The sequence below is a fragment of the Oxyura jamaicensis genome, chromosome Z, assembly GCF_011077185.1.
Source record: "Oxyura jamaicensis isolate SHBP4307 breed ruddy duck chromosome Z, BPBGC_Ojam_1.0, whole genome shotgun sequence".
NCBI classification, from domain to species: Eukaryota; Metazoa; Chordata; class Aves; order Anseriformes; family Anatidae; genus Oxyura; species Oxyura jamaicensis.
This window is the reverse complement of record NC_048926.1, coordinates 25,097,025-25,113,276: the sequence shown is the minus strand read 5'-3', so window position 1 is coordinate 25,113,276 and position 16,252 is coordinate 25,097,025. Positions and strand designations below refer to the sequence as shown.

Below are 16,252 nucleotides of genomic sequence, written 5' to 3'. Positions count from 1 at the left end.
TGGTAAGCTTTGCTTCATAAAAATAGTATTTACTAGCCTTTCAAAGCTCAGACCTCTTAGCCTCTCTATAATACAATTTCTTCTTCATTGTCCTCAATTTGTACAACAAATTCAGAAAGAGATTTAAATATTTTATTACTCACATTATTTTTTTTTTCTTTTTACAGTTTGTATTTATTGAACTACTATTACAGCAGCACATCCCCAAATAGAAAGGTAGTATTTGCTATGCAAAACACACAGTCCATGATTGGCATCTAAGACCAATTGATCTACCCATTACCACTATCTCCCTACCCCCACAAGCATTACTACAAGGCTATTGATTTAAACAGTGCCGATCGGTTTCCATTTTCTGATTTTGGGCAGGCCAATTAAGAAAGTGAGTAATTGTGATTACACTGCTTCAGGATCAATTACATTTGATGCAAGAGAAAGTGCTCCCTTTTAGAACTAAAGAAAATTATTATGATCAGGTACACTTTACTGCTGAATATGCTTCTAACAAAAATGATAATGTCTTTCATAAAGATACATACAACAGGAAATACAAAAATATTGACACCTGTGTGCATATATTGTAACAACATTTTAACAAACTTTTAAAAGTTGTTTTTTCTTTTGGATAAAACCTTTTTAATTAGTATGAAAAGCTAAAAAGGCTTCAGTTGAGTTCTCAGACACAACCCCCGAAACAGAAGAATGCACAATTTCTGCAGTGATGTTCACATCAGTACGATTTTGAATAATGTTATATTTTTAACAGTAAAACAGCAAATTTTATGCAACAAACTTTTAAACTTATTTTTACACTATTTTCTAAGAACTAGTCTCAAAGAGACAGGGCCCTGTCAATTAGCAAAGGAACAAAGTAAGCAATTCCTATTCTTAATTTAATTTTAAACTTAGCTTGAGGTTTGTCATTGGACTCACATTGTCCAAATCATTAAAATGAATACACCACTGAGGTCTGAGGCAAATCTATTTACAGTGATGTTACTCATAGTCTGGTTGGTGTTCAGGATTATTGATCTGTCTTGTTTGTCTAATAGGAAAATAATAAACAATTACTAGGCAATGTTGGAGAAAGTAATCAGTTTTTATATATCACTAATACAGCAGACCTCCCAAAACATAAAGGTGATGATCTGCATAAAATCAATGTGTTATGCTACATTGCTTATCCTCATCACTTCTAAGATTCTTAGCAATAAATGGTATAAGTTTGGAACCAAATCATTAGTATACTGAAAATACATACTTGAAAGAAAAATACCTGCTCTTTTCTAGAAAAGTGTTCTTGCTTGATAAACTGAGCATATTTTATTTGAAAATAAAAACAAAATACATTTATTCATTTTGAAGAAATCATGAAATTGCATTGCCTGGAATGGAACTTCCCTCCCCAAACAAGCCTTGCATTGGGCAACAGTCCAAAACTGTTCCCTAATTCCAGCAAACAGCACACAGACCAGCTACAGCAGTGTGTAGTCAGCAGAACAACGGATCAGCTAATCCTTGTACTCTGCTCTGGTGAGGCTGCACCTCGAGTACTGTGCTCAGCTTTGGGCCTCTCATTACAAGAAGGACATTTAGGCCCTGGAGCATGTCCAGAGAAGGGCTACGAAGCTGATGAAGGGTCTGGAACACAAGTCCTATAGGGAGCACCTGAGGGCACTGGGGTTGTTTGGTCTGGGGAAGAGGAGGTTCAGGGGAGACCTTATTGCTCTCTACAGCTACCTGAAAGGAAGGTGTGGGGAGCTGGGGGTTGGCCTCTTCTTGCAGATAACCAGTGATAAGACTAGAGGGAATGGCCTCAAGTTCCAACCAAGGGAGGTTTCGGTTGGAAATGAGGCGACCTTTCTTCTCAGAAAGAGCAGTCAGGCAGGGGAACAGGTTGCCCAGGGAGGTGGTTGAGTCACCATCCCTGGGGGTGTTTAAGAAAAGGCTGGATGTGGTGCTTAGGGACATGGTTTAGTGGGTGATATTGGTGGTAGGGGGATGGTTGGACCAGATGATCTTGAAGGTCTTTTCCAACCTTAATGATTCTACACTGTGAAACTATGTGACGTGTAAAAAAAATACATGCTACAGACAATTTGCTGGGGGTACTACTATCTTTAAAATGGCTACACATTAAGTGTGCAGAAACAGGCTCAAGGAAGAAAAAAATACACATTTTCAATAGTAAAACATTCTTTCCCCTAAAACAGGTAATTTAACTTCATCAGTGGTTCTTTTGGAGTCACTTGGGTACATTTCCTTTATTCCTACCTGTAAGTTGTGCAAACCGTGCTTAGTAGGTGTACATTAAAATTCCTATAGTGTTGAAGAAATGGGTCCAGTAATTTTTGAAAGGACTGGAGTTTTCCCTGATTTGGAAAGCTGCAATTTGAATGCCTATTAAATATCACTTTTTGTGTAAAGACAGTAGTGATTCTTGCAACAATATGTCAAAAGAAAAATACTTTGAAATATGTCGAGAAAAAATGACCCTTGGAGATTCATGTATTGCCTTCGCATTGTTTCAAAGACTATATAAGCCAACAAAAGCCTGAACTGCTGTAGGAGCCTTGCTTTGCAAGTAGGAGCCTTGCTTTCCCACATCTATTCATTCCTAATGTTTAAACACTCCTAGTCTTTTTCCCTGGTTTCAAATGCTGCTTTATAACAGAGTTCTTACAGGGTGAACAGGTTCTCTTTTAGCCTAGAATGCAATGAAACTCATTAAAAGGAGGATCATGATCATGCCAATAATGACCATTAAAAATGTAAGTCAAGTATGTAAGACAAAATCTAACTGGCCAGTCACTTACTTGTTTTCATTCTCTCTGTAATCGTTTAAAAGAATCTACAGCAAGAGGAAAATGCTTCCTTAGCCTGCAAATTTTGGGGTTGGTTTCATGCAGTCATGTTACAGAGATCATAAACAGCCATAATAATCACTTGAGTTAATAAATTGCTCACACTATGTGCTTTTTTGATTTATGATTTCTTGAAAGGAAGAATACACAAAACATTCCAACATACTAGGTCAGACCTGATGGGTCCCTTTAATGTGGTGTTATTAGAAAGAATCCCAAAAAGAGTGGGGAAAAATAAAAAAACACAGGAACAGAAGTCATTCTAACTTGGAAGAGGAGTTAATGATTATCCTACTTGATATTATTTGCACCAAGGGAAAAACAGGACCTCCCAAACACAAACCTGTCAAAGAGTTCTTGCACTTAGACATATAATTTTAAAACCAGATTTGAGATTACCACCTGATGTGTGTTTTTAGAAGCAAGTGCTAAACAAAAAGGGAAGACCCAAGAAAACCAATAATCATTGTAACAGTAAAACAGAACAGTAATTATGTCTTATTTTCTAAAAACACAGTTGGTTTTCAGCATGTTGTGAACTGATGTTCAATTCTTTAAACACTTCTTAAACAGCATGTCTGGTACTGCCAAGTAAACTTCTAAGTTACACTTAGGGCCAAAAAAATTAATTGGCATGTCCCATTATTTTCCTATGAGATTTCCATTCCCTCATCCTTTAGAACTCACCGTAACTGGAAACTGGCAGTCTGAGTAGAATCACAGAAGTCAATACCCATTGAGACAGTCACAGATCCCCCAGGCTCGAGGCACTCTACATAAAAATATTTTGAACAGGTGAAGTATGCATGCAAAAGCACACAATAGCCCAGATGCAAACCCTCAAACTTCATGTAATTGGAAAATCTACCTATATATACACAAAACAACAACAACAAAACACAAAAAACACAAACACAAACAAACAAACAAGAACAACAACAACAACAAAAAAGCTTGTTGTAGCTTAATTTCAAGCAAGTATTCCCCAGATGTTACACTTCCATCTTCCTTCCTGAACAGGAAGGAAATTGTTGTACAGGCAATGTTGCATTTCATTCCTGCAGCCTCATCAAGTAAATAAAAATATTCATTAAAAAAAGATAATTTATTTACAGAAAAAAAATATAATGAAATTGTATCCCTTTGCCTGTGTACAGACCCAGCATTGACATTTCACTTAGAATAACATCAGTTTGCAAATTTAGTTAATAAATAGTAAAACAGAACAAATATTAATAAAATGCACATTAATACATGAAGTAATAGAAAAAGAGTATAATTTTAAATATTTCATGGTTACTGTGGTATATTTATTTCCCCATATTTCACTTGCTTTACTTATGGAAGAGAGCAGAGAGATTATGACCTCAAAATGTAAGATAATTTTTGCTTTACAAGCAGTGCAGAATGAAGCACTTCTCAATTTCAGGTATCAAGAAACATGCTTGTTCTTAGTTTCTTGGCTAGATCTCTTCGCTATTTCCTTAATGTTGTAGACATAAGGCTTTATTTTGGCTGGAAGAAAAGCGGTTTATAATACAAAAGTAGGTATTAAAAACAAGCACTGGAGCAGTCTGACTGAAGCTTACAAGAAAAACACAAACAAAACTAAAACCACTGTTAAAAGAAAGGAATTCAAATAAATATGATTGGACTGGCAGAAGAAATGTCTAGTTTCTTCTTCCAGTTTTTTCATTTGTGTATTTGATGCTTTTCAGGACCTGAAGATCAGACTGCTTTTCCGCAACAAAAGGAAGCTTAATTTAACTGTATCTAGATTAACTTCTGGAAAAAATACATGAAAAACATGTGATCAGGCAAAAACTAAGCTAATGCTAGAGAGTGAATGAAAAACAAATAATTTCCAAGAAAGAAATCTGTGTCAAGCATCAAAGGGTTATAGACTCCAACTTAATTTCTTCCTAAACTTTACCTACATCTTTGGGCTTAATGCTTTCAAATGGAGCTTCAAATCCACCTAGCCAACAAGAAAATACTGCACACAAGAATTTAGATGAAATAATTTTGCTCTTTCATACTTGCAAAATCAGGACAATCACCAATAGAAATGGCAGGGATGGAGGCAATGCTAGGTGTACATTCCAGCAGGAATACCTGTCTACACTGACAGTACTTTTAATTTCACTGGGAAAATTATAGGACATATTTTCCAAAAACAGGTAAAAACAGGAACAGAACATATACACTAACTTCTAGATAAAATGACAAAGAATACAAGAAATTTGCGACTAAGTTAGAAAAAACAACGTTTTGGGAGAAACTGCTGATGATATATAACTCATTTTCTGCAGAAGAAGCAAATGGCTGCACAGGATAGATAGCACATTAAAGTGGGAAATAAATAATTTAAAGAGCAGAATTGTGTTGTGGAACTTAAGAAACATGAAGTGGGTAGTGTATTAATTCCTGAGTTTTCCACATTCTTTTCTCATAGCAGAAATGAATTCTACTGACTATTCACTGACTGTTAATTTTGACTACGTGATCTGATTTACAATGTTTTCTACTTTTAAAAATTTGTGACAAACATCAGTACAGACTAGGGGGTAAATAGTTTAAGAGCAACTCTGAGGAGAAGGACTTGGGGATCCTGGTGGATGACAACCTGGACATGAGACAGCAATGTGCACTTTCAGCCCCGAAAGCCAACCGATTCTGGGCTGCATTGAAAACAGTGTGGCTAGCAAGGCAATCGAAGTGATTCTCCCATCTACTCTGCTATCATGAGACCCTACCTAGAGTGTTGTGTTCAGCTCTGGGGCCTCCAGCACAACATGGACACAGAATTATTAGAACAAGTACAGAGGAGGGCCACGAAGATGATCAAGGCGCTGGAGCACCTCTCCTATGAGGACAGGCTGGGGGGAGTTGGGGCTGTTCAGCCTGGAGAAGGCTCCAGGGAGACTTTACAGTGGTCTTCCAGTGCCTAAAGGGGGCTGGTAAAAGAAGACATAGACTTTTTGCAAGGGCCTATAGTGGTAGGACAAGGCATAATGGTTTTAAACTGAAAAAGCGTCAATTTAGTTTAGCTATAAGGAATAAATTCTTTACTCAGAGGGTGGTGAGGCACTGGAACAGGTTGTCCAGAGAACCTGTGGATGACCCATCCCTGGAAGTATCCAATACAGGTTGGATGGGGCTTTGGGCAATTGTATCTACTGAGAGGTGTCCCTGCCCACGGCAGAGGGGTTGGACTAAATGATCTTTAAAGATCCACTCCAATCCAAACCATTCTATGATTCTACGACTATTCCTTTAACTGAAAAACACTAACAAAACATTTGTTGTCTGTGATGGAAGCAGTTACATTTCTTGCTAGACTGTTCAAATAATTTGCTTCTTGTCAGATGGAAACATTATTGCTTTTGTAGCTATTGAATATAAATTTATATAACTTTTTCAGAGTTAAAGTAAACGTCCCAAAATCAGAAGGCAGAAAATTAAATAGTTTAGGTTATACCTGACTACAGCATTACTTTGCTGAATTAACAGAGTACCTAATCAAAGAAACCACTTTTTATGAAAGTATGGTACGCCCACACTAGATTAAAACACTTTCAGTCTACTGCTGAAAGCTCACAACAGAAACAACGAAAAAGTTCTGAGGTTTATCATTTCATTATTATGAAATGATAAACCCATAAATGTTCTGTAAAGACTGTCACAGAGATCATTATGAATATCTAAATCAAAACCTGATACTTAATAATAGCCTGTGATAGCCATTCTGGACAAAGACTGAAAGAGAATTGAAGTTTGCAAGAATAGAAAATAAATTTATCATATCAAGTCGAAAGATTTGAACAAGCATGTAGACTTTCAGGCACAGAAGTTCTGATTTAAGGAGTTGTTTCCAAAGTCGGAAGAAACTGAAGTAGGGAGTAACTGAATTAAACTTTTGTTAAAATCAGATTAGCTAAGAAACAGTAGTTGGTAGAGTGTATGTGTACATGTATATGTATATATGTATACTTATGCACACATGTATATACATATACATATGTATTCATATATATGTATCATTATACAAAAACACTTTTCTATATTTGAAATTTAACAAAATATTATGATTCTATATTTAAAAATATAGGATATGGTTACCTATTGGATTAAACTCATGTATCCTCATGCCTAGAGGTAACTTCTTCTCCCCTATGTGAATATTCTCTATTTTCTGATCAGTTGTATTTGTTACCGTCACTTGCACGGATACCATATGATCACCAAACATGTCTGGCTGTCTTGAGAAGTGATAATGAGCTGATAATCCTTTTCCAGTCATTCGGTGAAGCATTTCATGTGTTTTTGTTGGCACGAAGACTTGGGTAGTAACCTGCTAAGTACAAAACAACAGTTGGTGAATGTTGTAAGAGAAAAACAGATAAAACAACAATTAGGTAGTACACACTTCACTCAGCTAGAATGCCTGCTTTCAAATCAGAATTTTGGCAAACTAGACACATGAAAGGACATATTCAAAACCATAAACAAAATGCAATAATGGTTATCTTTAAAAGAGTCTAAAAATAACATTTATGGTGCTGAGAACTAGCAGCTTTAATTTTGCTGTATTTACTTAATTTTCTATTGTCAATCTGTTTTAAAAATTCTAATTCTGATATCCATTGAATTATCTTTTTTTTTTTTTTTTTTTTTTAAGTTACAGATAAAATAACGTTTTTCTTTAGTCTAACCATCAGAATTCAATGGTGACCCCAAACCCATCATGTACTATGAAACTACAGCGAGATATCTTGTTAAAACCACTAATTTTTGCCTAACAACCACACCAATCAAATACTAAAAACCCAGTTGTATAGAGCAGAGAGATGATACCACATTTTTAGTCATCCTGCCGCCACAATTAAGAAGAGAAATCTCAAGGTCATTTTCACTGGAACAGGTTGCCAAGGGAGGTTGTGGAGTCTCCTCCTCTGGAGATATTCAAGGTCTGTCTGGACGCCTACCTGGGCAACCTGCTCTGAGGAACCTGCTTTGGCAGGGGGGTTGGATTGGATGATCTCTTGAGGTCCCTCTCAACCCCTGAAATTCTGTGATTCTGTGATTTGGGCCCATTCTATCCTGAAGCAGCAGCATGAAAGACATTTAGACAAAAAAAATCAGATACTGATGGTCAGGAGATCTATAATCATGGGTTCAAAAGTGCAGTAGGAAGAAATATGCAGAAAACAGTTGAAGAGTGAATTTGAGTTTGTTAAACAAAGTTACTTTTTAAGGAAATGAAATTACACAAAAAGTAAAAACAAAAACCAAAAAACAGAACACAGAGTTTGAAAAGACCAAATGCTCAGCACAGAAATTTTGTCTGCGCAATGCACTATAAGCTGAATTTTATGTGTGTGTTCCCATGATGAGTGTCCATCTTCTCCTGCCCTATATTCATAGCCTTGAATGCGTAACTAAGTGAAAGAGACAACTGAAAATAAAAGGATGCTCCAACACTCAAAGCAGCTAAGCAAGGAGAACTGGCTTTTACCTTACCTTGCCTACCAAACTCTTACGGGGTGCTACATTTTTCTGACTGCCACTTTTAACATTGAGAGGCTGATCTGAAGACTTAGTGAACACTTCCAGTAATGTAAGAAGCTAGTAAGAGCTACGAGGTGTCTGAGAAATGGGAGACAAAAAATACAGCTCTAGAGAATTCTACTGAAAACCTTTAGAAGTTAGTGAGCACATAAAAACCTGACCTTAATCTCTGAGCACCCATTTCTAAACTAGAAAGCAATGCTAGTAATACTTATAATCCCAGAGTATCTGTGAAGATCATTTACTAAATGTTTAGAAGGGTGATCACCACATTGATGACAGCTGAAGAAAACCACATAAGGAAGTAAATGAGTTTGTATGAGAATTGTCTTTGGAAGGCACATTAAGTATGGCACATACCACAGTGAATGACAAATAACTAATGAAGTAAAAAGCAAAAAGACTTCCCATCCACTCAATACTCAACCACTACATGACTGTAATTAAAACAAAGTATGTACTGATGTGTCTAGGCAAAAAACATCTAGAAAAACATCCACGTCAGATTTAACTTTCAACTTTTTTTTTCTTTCTCTAATAAAAACCAACCAAACAAAAAACCTCTGGCACCAGTTTTCTCAAGTAAAATCAATGATTTATCAATAAACTTCAGAGATTAAAAGGCAGTTTCAAAATATGTCAAACTGAGGAAATTCTACAACCCCAACACTGAATCTGTACAATTTATTATTACATTTTAAGTAAAATGCTGAAGTTCAGACATAAAAAGATAATGTAGTGCCCTCAGAGATAATGTTTTTAGTTTACCTGTGTAAGCATAAAAAATACAGATAAATATCTATAATAAAATACCTAGCCAATTATCTATGTTTCTGTCCATCTTCAAATAATGGTAGTAATACCACTTGAAGAATATGGGCACCATAATTTTAAGTGGAGCCAATTATTCCAGACCAATTATTGATCTCTTACAAACATTCAGCATATTACACAATTCAGCAAAGTTTTACAAAACCCATAATAAGCACGTATCTTTGTACTCCAATGTCACTTTAGGTGCACAAATATACACTAAGATTAGGGGTATTTTCACATAGCTGTCACAGTTTTGGCTGGGTCAGAGTTAATTTTCTTCATTTTTTGGATTAAAATAGTGCTGATAACACAGAAATGTTTTATTTGTTGCAGAGCAGTGCTCACACAGAGCCCAGAACTTTCCAGCTTCTCATGCTGCCCTGCCAAGGAGGCTGGGGGTGCACAATGAGCTGGGAGGGGACGCAGCCAGGACAGCTGGCCCAAGGGAACCAGAGGGGTGGTGTCCCCTTCCACATGGAGTCATGCTGGACAATAAAAATGGGGTAAAGGAGTAGGAAGTGGGAGATGTTCAGAATGATTGCATTTGTATTCCCATTAAACCATGATGTGTGATGAGCCCTGCTGTCCTGGAATGGCTAAGCTCCTGCCTGCTGATGGGAAGCAGCAAATGGATTCCTTGTTTCACTGTGCTGGCATGCATGGCTTTTGCTTTACCTAGTGAACTGTCTTTATCTCAACATGTGAGTTCTTGCACTTTTACCTTTCTGATTCTCTGCCCCATCACACATGGGGAGAGTGAGAGAGTGAGACGGTATGGTGCTTAGCTGTCTGCTGGGGGTAAACCACAACAGTGGCTTACCTTTACATTATAAACACTAAAAATTGCTCCTGTGACATGACATGACCAGATTTCTGGCTAATGTAAAATGAATGAAAAAAGCATTAGTTGTATGGAACTTCACAGTTCCACAAAAGAAAACATTTTTAAATACTAAAACCAAGCTTTAACAAATTATTCCACTGCTTAAGACTTCTAAAAATATTTGAGTAGGACATACTCTCCCAAAAATCTTAGTTTTCAGGAAATAAGAAAGGAAGTACTTAAATATATATAAATATATATATATATAATTGGTATATGTAAAGACACCATTTTTGCAGCAGTAACAGGTTATTAGCAGAGTCTCACAAGAACCTGTCACTTAAAGCACTGATAAAATAATTAATAAAAATGAATCTTTAAAATGTAATTTACATCTTATTTTTAAGTTTAAGCTTAGACTTTACCTTGTAACATTGAATTCAATTTGAGCTGGACAAACATAACTGCAAAATTATTTCATTAAACAGTCCGGCCATTTTTCATTAATAAGCTCAGAAAAATATGTTTTAGTCATGTTAAAACAAGTACTTTGAAGTGCTCTACTTCTCTGTGCTAGCATGTAACTTCTAAAACATTGTTAATAGGAATTAAGACATAAGTAGTAGACAGATACCTAGTAAAGATGCATATGAACATGGCATAAAAATCCCTCAATATATCTAAATTGTGACACTGACTCAAGTCTTTTTGAAAACTGCCTACAAATTTTACTTAGAGAATTTAATCTATGCATTCTATGCATTAATCTATGCAATCTCACAGCATTACTTCTCATATTTCTTTCATAATTTCACTCATGTGAGGACATTCACTTTTACTTTCAAAATCATACTATACCAAACGTAAGACATGCAAAAGACAGCCAGAATAATGATATTACGTTTTATAGCCTATAGGATGTTAATCTCTAGTTGCATTTAACGTGTCAGTACTAGAAATAAATACAACAGATGTCTCCTGAACAAATAAATTTATTTCAGGAAAAATTAGAATTCTTAAGATAATCTATTTGCTGGTCAGGATTGTGAGCTAACAAAGGCTGATTTGACTGTAAGGCAGTCTACTGAACAGTTGCATGAGTCTGGTAAACAGACTGTTTTTATTTTAACATTTTTAATGCACACATTTCAATGCTCATAGAAACCTACAGGGCAGGATACCTGCAATCATTCTGGGGTTAAAATAACCCTCCAAAGAGTTAATAGAACAAGAACCATCTAGTAACCATGAGATAATCCCCTACAAATCTTACATAGCATATGTTTAAATAATAGAAGTCGTTTGTGTACCTTTGGATGGTTTATGAAAATAACCAATCAATTCTGCAGACACAACATTATTTCTAAAGGAAATCTATGTGACTCATGATGCCTGCAGATACACAGAGACAAACCACACATATTTTATCAGTTTATTACAGTAAGCAAATAAGCGTGGAATGAGAGTGCACATAACTGTCTACTTAACGCTTACTGAAACATTTATAAGAGCTGTTATCTCCCTAATAACAGACAGACAGTGTGCAATTTTAGAGAGGAGAAAAGCTTCATATTTTTTAACACTTCACTAAAAAGTAACTGAAGAGTGTAAAATGAAAAATACTCTGTGCAGTTAGCTGGTAATGGACCATATTATCAACTCAAGTTAGATTTATAGGATACAAACTAGTCACTAATAGTTATTTTATGACATAGCATGTCTGCTTTTTTTGGGTGAAGATTATTAAGATTAGACTTGCAAAACTTTTATTTTTTATACATCTGTTTAGAATGACAGAAATACAAAAATAAAAACACTGAATGTCCTTCCACCACACTATGACTGAAGGCCACCAAGAATTAAAAGTCAGCGTAGGGACTCCAGCCCCCATGCTAACTGCCCATGGTCAAAGATGATCCCTATCTGGCAAAGATGCTGCAAATGTCTTAAATCTACTTCTTACACAGTAATGAGAAAGGCAACATTAAGATTTTGCCTTAAAAGTCCCCCATTCATTAACAACATGTAAGGAAATGTAAGATCACCAGAAGTACTTTTAATTTTATCACAAAAAAGTTGACCAGATACAAACGAGTAAATCTTCTGCGCATGAACATGCTATTTTTGGATATCAGGAAGTCCTCAATAATTAAGTTCAAGGTAATAAAAAAGACAAACAATTTCCTGTTATTATTTAAAGTAAGAAGCACTACAGGTTTTATTAAACCTAATACATAAAACTGAGCTAGACAGACCTTCCCGTATGATGTATTAGTAATTATTATTTTTATTTTTATGAAAGAGCATGTAATTATGTCTGTTGTCTTTTTTATCTTGTATATGTTCCTTTGCTTAATAATGTTTTAATAATAAACATAGATTAAATTTTGATCCTGATTCTGAAATATATATACGTTTGGATAAAACATATACCATTGGAAAAAATATTTGCTTCTAAGAATGACAATAATTATATTCTATTCCTCTAAATTACATTCTGTTAAAGCAGTGGACTGAATCATTTAATCTAAGTAGCCCTTCTACTGCCCTCCTATTGGCAATATCCATGACATAATCCAAGAATGACCTACTGAGCTGTGAGAGCTATATCCTCTCCTAGACTCACTGTAAGGCTATGCTCCAGTAACTTCTGAACAGCTAAAAGGAGAAGAAGGGCTATCTCACAGCCCAGCCACATTTACATGATCTTTCAATTCAAGCCAGAAGAACAATTTAACCACAGGTTTACAGTATTAGGAGAAAAATGTAAAGATAGGCAAACAAAAAAGAAAACTTCTGGAAGTATGTGGCAGCATATGGCTGCATATTTATCATCTTTTGCTCCATTACCAGTTACATATGGTCACATGACAATATATTCTTTATGGAGCTCCTACAAAAATAATTAATAATTTATAAAAAAGAAATAATTTCAACATCCTACATTATTTCAAGAGGCTGTGGAAAACCCTGACAATGAAGCATACCTTAATCTTGCTGATATGGGTTGCCAAAATAAGGAGAGCATCCTCGCAAAAGGGAAGAAAAACACAAACAAAAAAGCAAACAAGCAAGTTTGTATTTTCTGTAGTGCAGAAAAGTTACAGGGAACAACGATTTAACTTTGGCTAATTTGTCTAGACAGACAGTTGAGGACATCATATCAAATTCTGGTAAATACTTAGAATAACTTTCCAAAGGCTCTTTCAACTGCTATACATCTACTAAACACCTTCTTAAAGATGCATCTACTATGAAGACCTTCAATTTCTAACACATTCTAATACAATTCTTTTTGAATTGTCACCAACTTTTAGACTCTACACTTCCCTAAATGATTAACACTTCAATGAGGTTAAATTGAAAGTCTGAGTATTAATGCTCATATTTTTGAACCAGTATTGGCCAACAATTTCAAATATTTGGAAGCAAGTTCCAAAATTTTTTTATGGAATTCCAACATATATAGAATCATATATTTGTCTCTAAAAACTTACAAGAATATTAAAACAAACAAAACTCCCACTGATTTTTTTAATAACACGAAGATCAATTGCAAGCAGAAGAGGGCTTTTATCACACCTCCCCATCGTCTGCCTCTGTAACACTGCCAAAATTAATCCCTTTCTTGGCTTTTTGTTTTCTCTAATATTAATGTGGTCTCAAACAGGCATAAAACCATCCTTTCAATAAGCAGTGTGTTCGAGGTGGTCTATGAATCTAGAGATAATTAAAATCCTCTGTAATGTTAAATTATCCCAATTTCTTACATTTTTATGTTCCTTAGACTTTTCATTGGTTCCCTCAACATATAAAAAACTACACTAGATGTCCAGTAAGCCTATCTCAATAAAAAGTATTAAGCATTAACAAATTAATTCATGATATAAAGCAAGGAGAAATAGGACTTAATCACAAACAGCAGAAAACTCTATTAAACCCACACCAGACTAATCAAGCACCTTTAAAACTGAGACTGTACTTAGACTGTTTTATGTGTGTAACTGAGGGCCAGTGAGCTGCATTTAATTTTGCACCTATGATAGATCCTAGAGCATTAAACTACAACAACACATTGTTTTGTTTGAGATTTGGCATTGTTGCCTTTTCCTTATGCTGGGCATAATGAAAAACATAAATAGTCCAATGATAATGTCAGTAAAATCTTTTTAAAACTCCAACAAGAAAGAGCTTCAATAGCAACAAAATGGAAATACGATTAAATCAGGATTCTTATAAAAACATGAAGGTCTGTGTCATAATTATGGCCCCAAAGCCTTGGTGTAAATTCAGAATTGCACATTCTTCCCCATAGGACACCATGGGACTTGTAGTACTGTAAACTTTGCAACATGCATTATGTGCCTCAGGGAAATGGCATTCTCCCAGTATATGGACAAATAATTTACTTCAATTTAATGATTTGACCCTTCCACTGACCACCTAACTGGAGAGCCTGAGGATTACCCAAAGCAGTTGAAGAGCTGGAAAAACAGAATAAGGTGTCAGCCTCATCCTGTGTCCTAATTATGAGTTTGAAATAGTGGATGCTGCAGATGAGGATTAATATAGATTTTGGCATTGAGTCTAAATGACTTCAAAGAAGTTCTTAAGAATGGTTTCTAATCTAGTATTTTGATTTTGGCAAACAGCCAGTATTCTTCAGCACAAGACCTTTGAAGTGAAAACATACTGAACCCTACTGGTTATAAGGTACAATTTTACAACTAAGGTTACAGTATTACAATTTCTGCATTATTGACTTTTCCAACAGAAGCACGTAGTTCAAACTTTTCCCCAGAAATGGACCTCTTGTGTCAGGGTAAGTGTATAATGTGGGTTGAAATACTATACACTATTACCTACAAACCACAGTAAACTCAGCCTGTAACTCCTCATATTTCATATCTAGCACAGATATTTACAAACGCTGAAATGTAAATTGGATCTTTGCTGGTTTAATATAACTATATTCTAATCTTGGACACTATATTTTTGTTGAAGCATAATGCAAAGTGTTATTTCGGCTGTATCCAGATGACTTTAATGCATTGTGACCCACGTACATGGACAAAAATCCAAAATCAACACTGAACTCGGTACATATGACATCTTTGTTACCATTTCCCCAACATGGGTGTAGAATTTCTGCATATACTTAAATGCAACTTTTTTTATTTTTTAATGGCACATTATATTGATGTAACAATATTACATTTCTACATAATTTTACTAATTTTAACCTGAAAAAAATCTATATTCCTTAGTTCATGAAATTTATAGTTCACCTGTGGCCTCTGCTAAAATACAGCTTTTCCATGTTTTGTTTACCATAAGCTTCATTTTTTGGCCATAAATAGGAAAAAAAAAGTAATCTGATACAGTTCATAGTTTGTTAAGAGACATGGAGATTTATTTATATCAAGTTACCTCCTGTTTCATCGCTGAAATTCAAAAACACACTCTTTTATGGGATTCAGAAATGAAATTCATGGCATCAGTTCAATGAATTTAAGTACATTGCTTTGAACAGTAGCTGTGGCTGTACTAGGTCCCTCAGTCGATTACTAAATACAAATTAGGCAGACAGTTTTTTCTCAACCACTTTTGAAATTACCTTGGTTCCCATATGAAGTATTTCTGCTACTATCATCTACATCCTCCAAAGATTTAGTCAATCAAGCAAATGTAGCAGAGGGAAGACTATGACAATGAGAATTTACTAAAACTGATTCAATTTTAAGCAACTTTTAATACACACTAAACAATAGTTGAAAATTATGATTTATGTAGTAATAATATGTTTTAAAACCGCTGATGTTATCAAGCTCTTTAAATGGAAAAAGTGGAACGATTTTTTTCACATTTTTCATGAAAATACTCCAAATTAATTAACTTGTAAAAATTTTACAGCCATGGATTCCTAAACACCATTCCACAATTTAAAGACCCATTTTACAGTTCTTACAAATGTAACTTCCCCTGATACTGCTGGCACCTCTAAGTCAAGAACACAGACAGTAGAGACAGGGGACAGAACCCAACACTGTATGCAGACATACAAAGAAACATTTCCTAATCCAAATGAACAATACAAAAGAATTACTTAAATTGAAAATTTTAACTAACCACACACCTAGCAACACTATTTCAGGAACATTTCAGAACTGCTTTTTTA

General features: G+C 35.1%; 1 protein-coding gene across 5 annotated transcripts in view; it reads right to left on the bottom strand.

The window, feature by feature from the left end:
- Window positions 1-16,252, bottom strand: part of AP3B1 (adaptor related protein complex 3 subunit beta 1) — a 157,263-nt gene that overhangs the window by 26,965 nt on the left and 114,046 nt on the right. For 3 of the 5 annotated variants that reach the window (XR_004746162.1, XR_004746161.1, XM_035309917.1), the window contains exons 23-24: window positions 6,987-7,221; window positions 3,552-3,636 (exon numbers count right to left, since the gene is read on the bottom strand). Coding sequence is in view for 3 of the 5 variants with exons in the window: in XM_035309917.1 (XP_035165808.1) it covers window positions 3,552-3,636; window positions 6,987-7,221 (320 nt within the window). In the remaining 2 variants the exon portion in view is untranslated. The remainder of the gene's footprint in view (window positions 1-3,551; window positions 3,637-6,986; window positions 7,222-16,252) is intronic. The other 2 variants (XM_035309919.1, XM_035309918.1) reach the window with 1 other exon arrangement.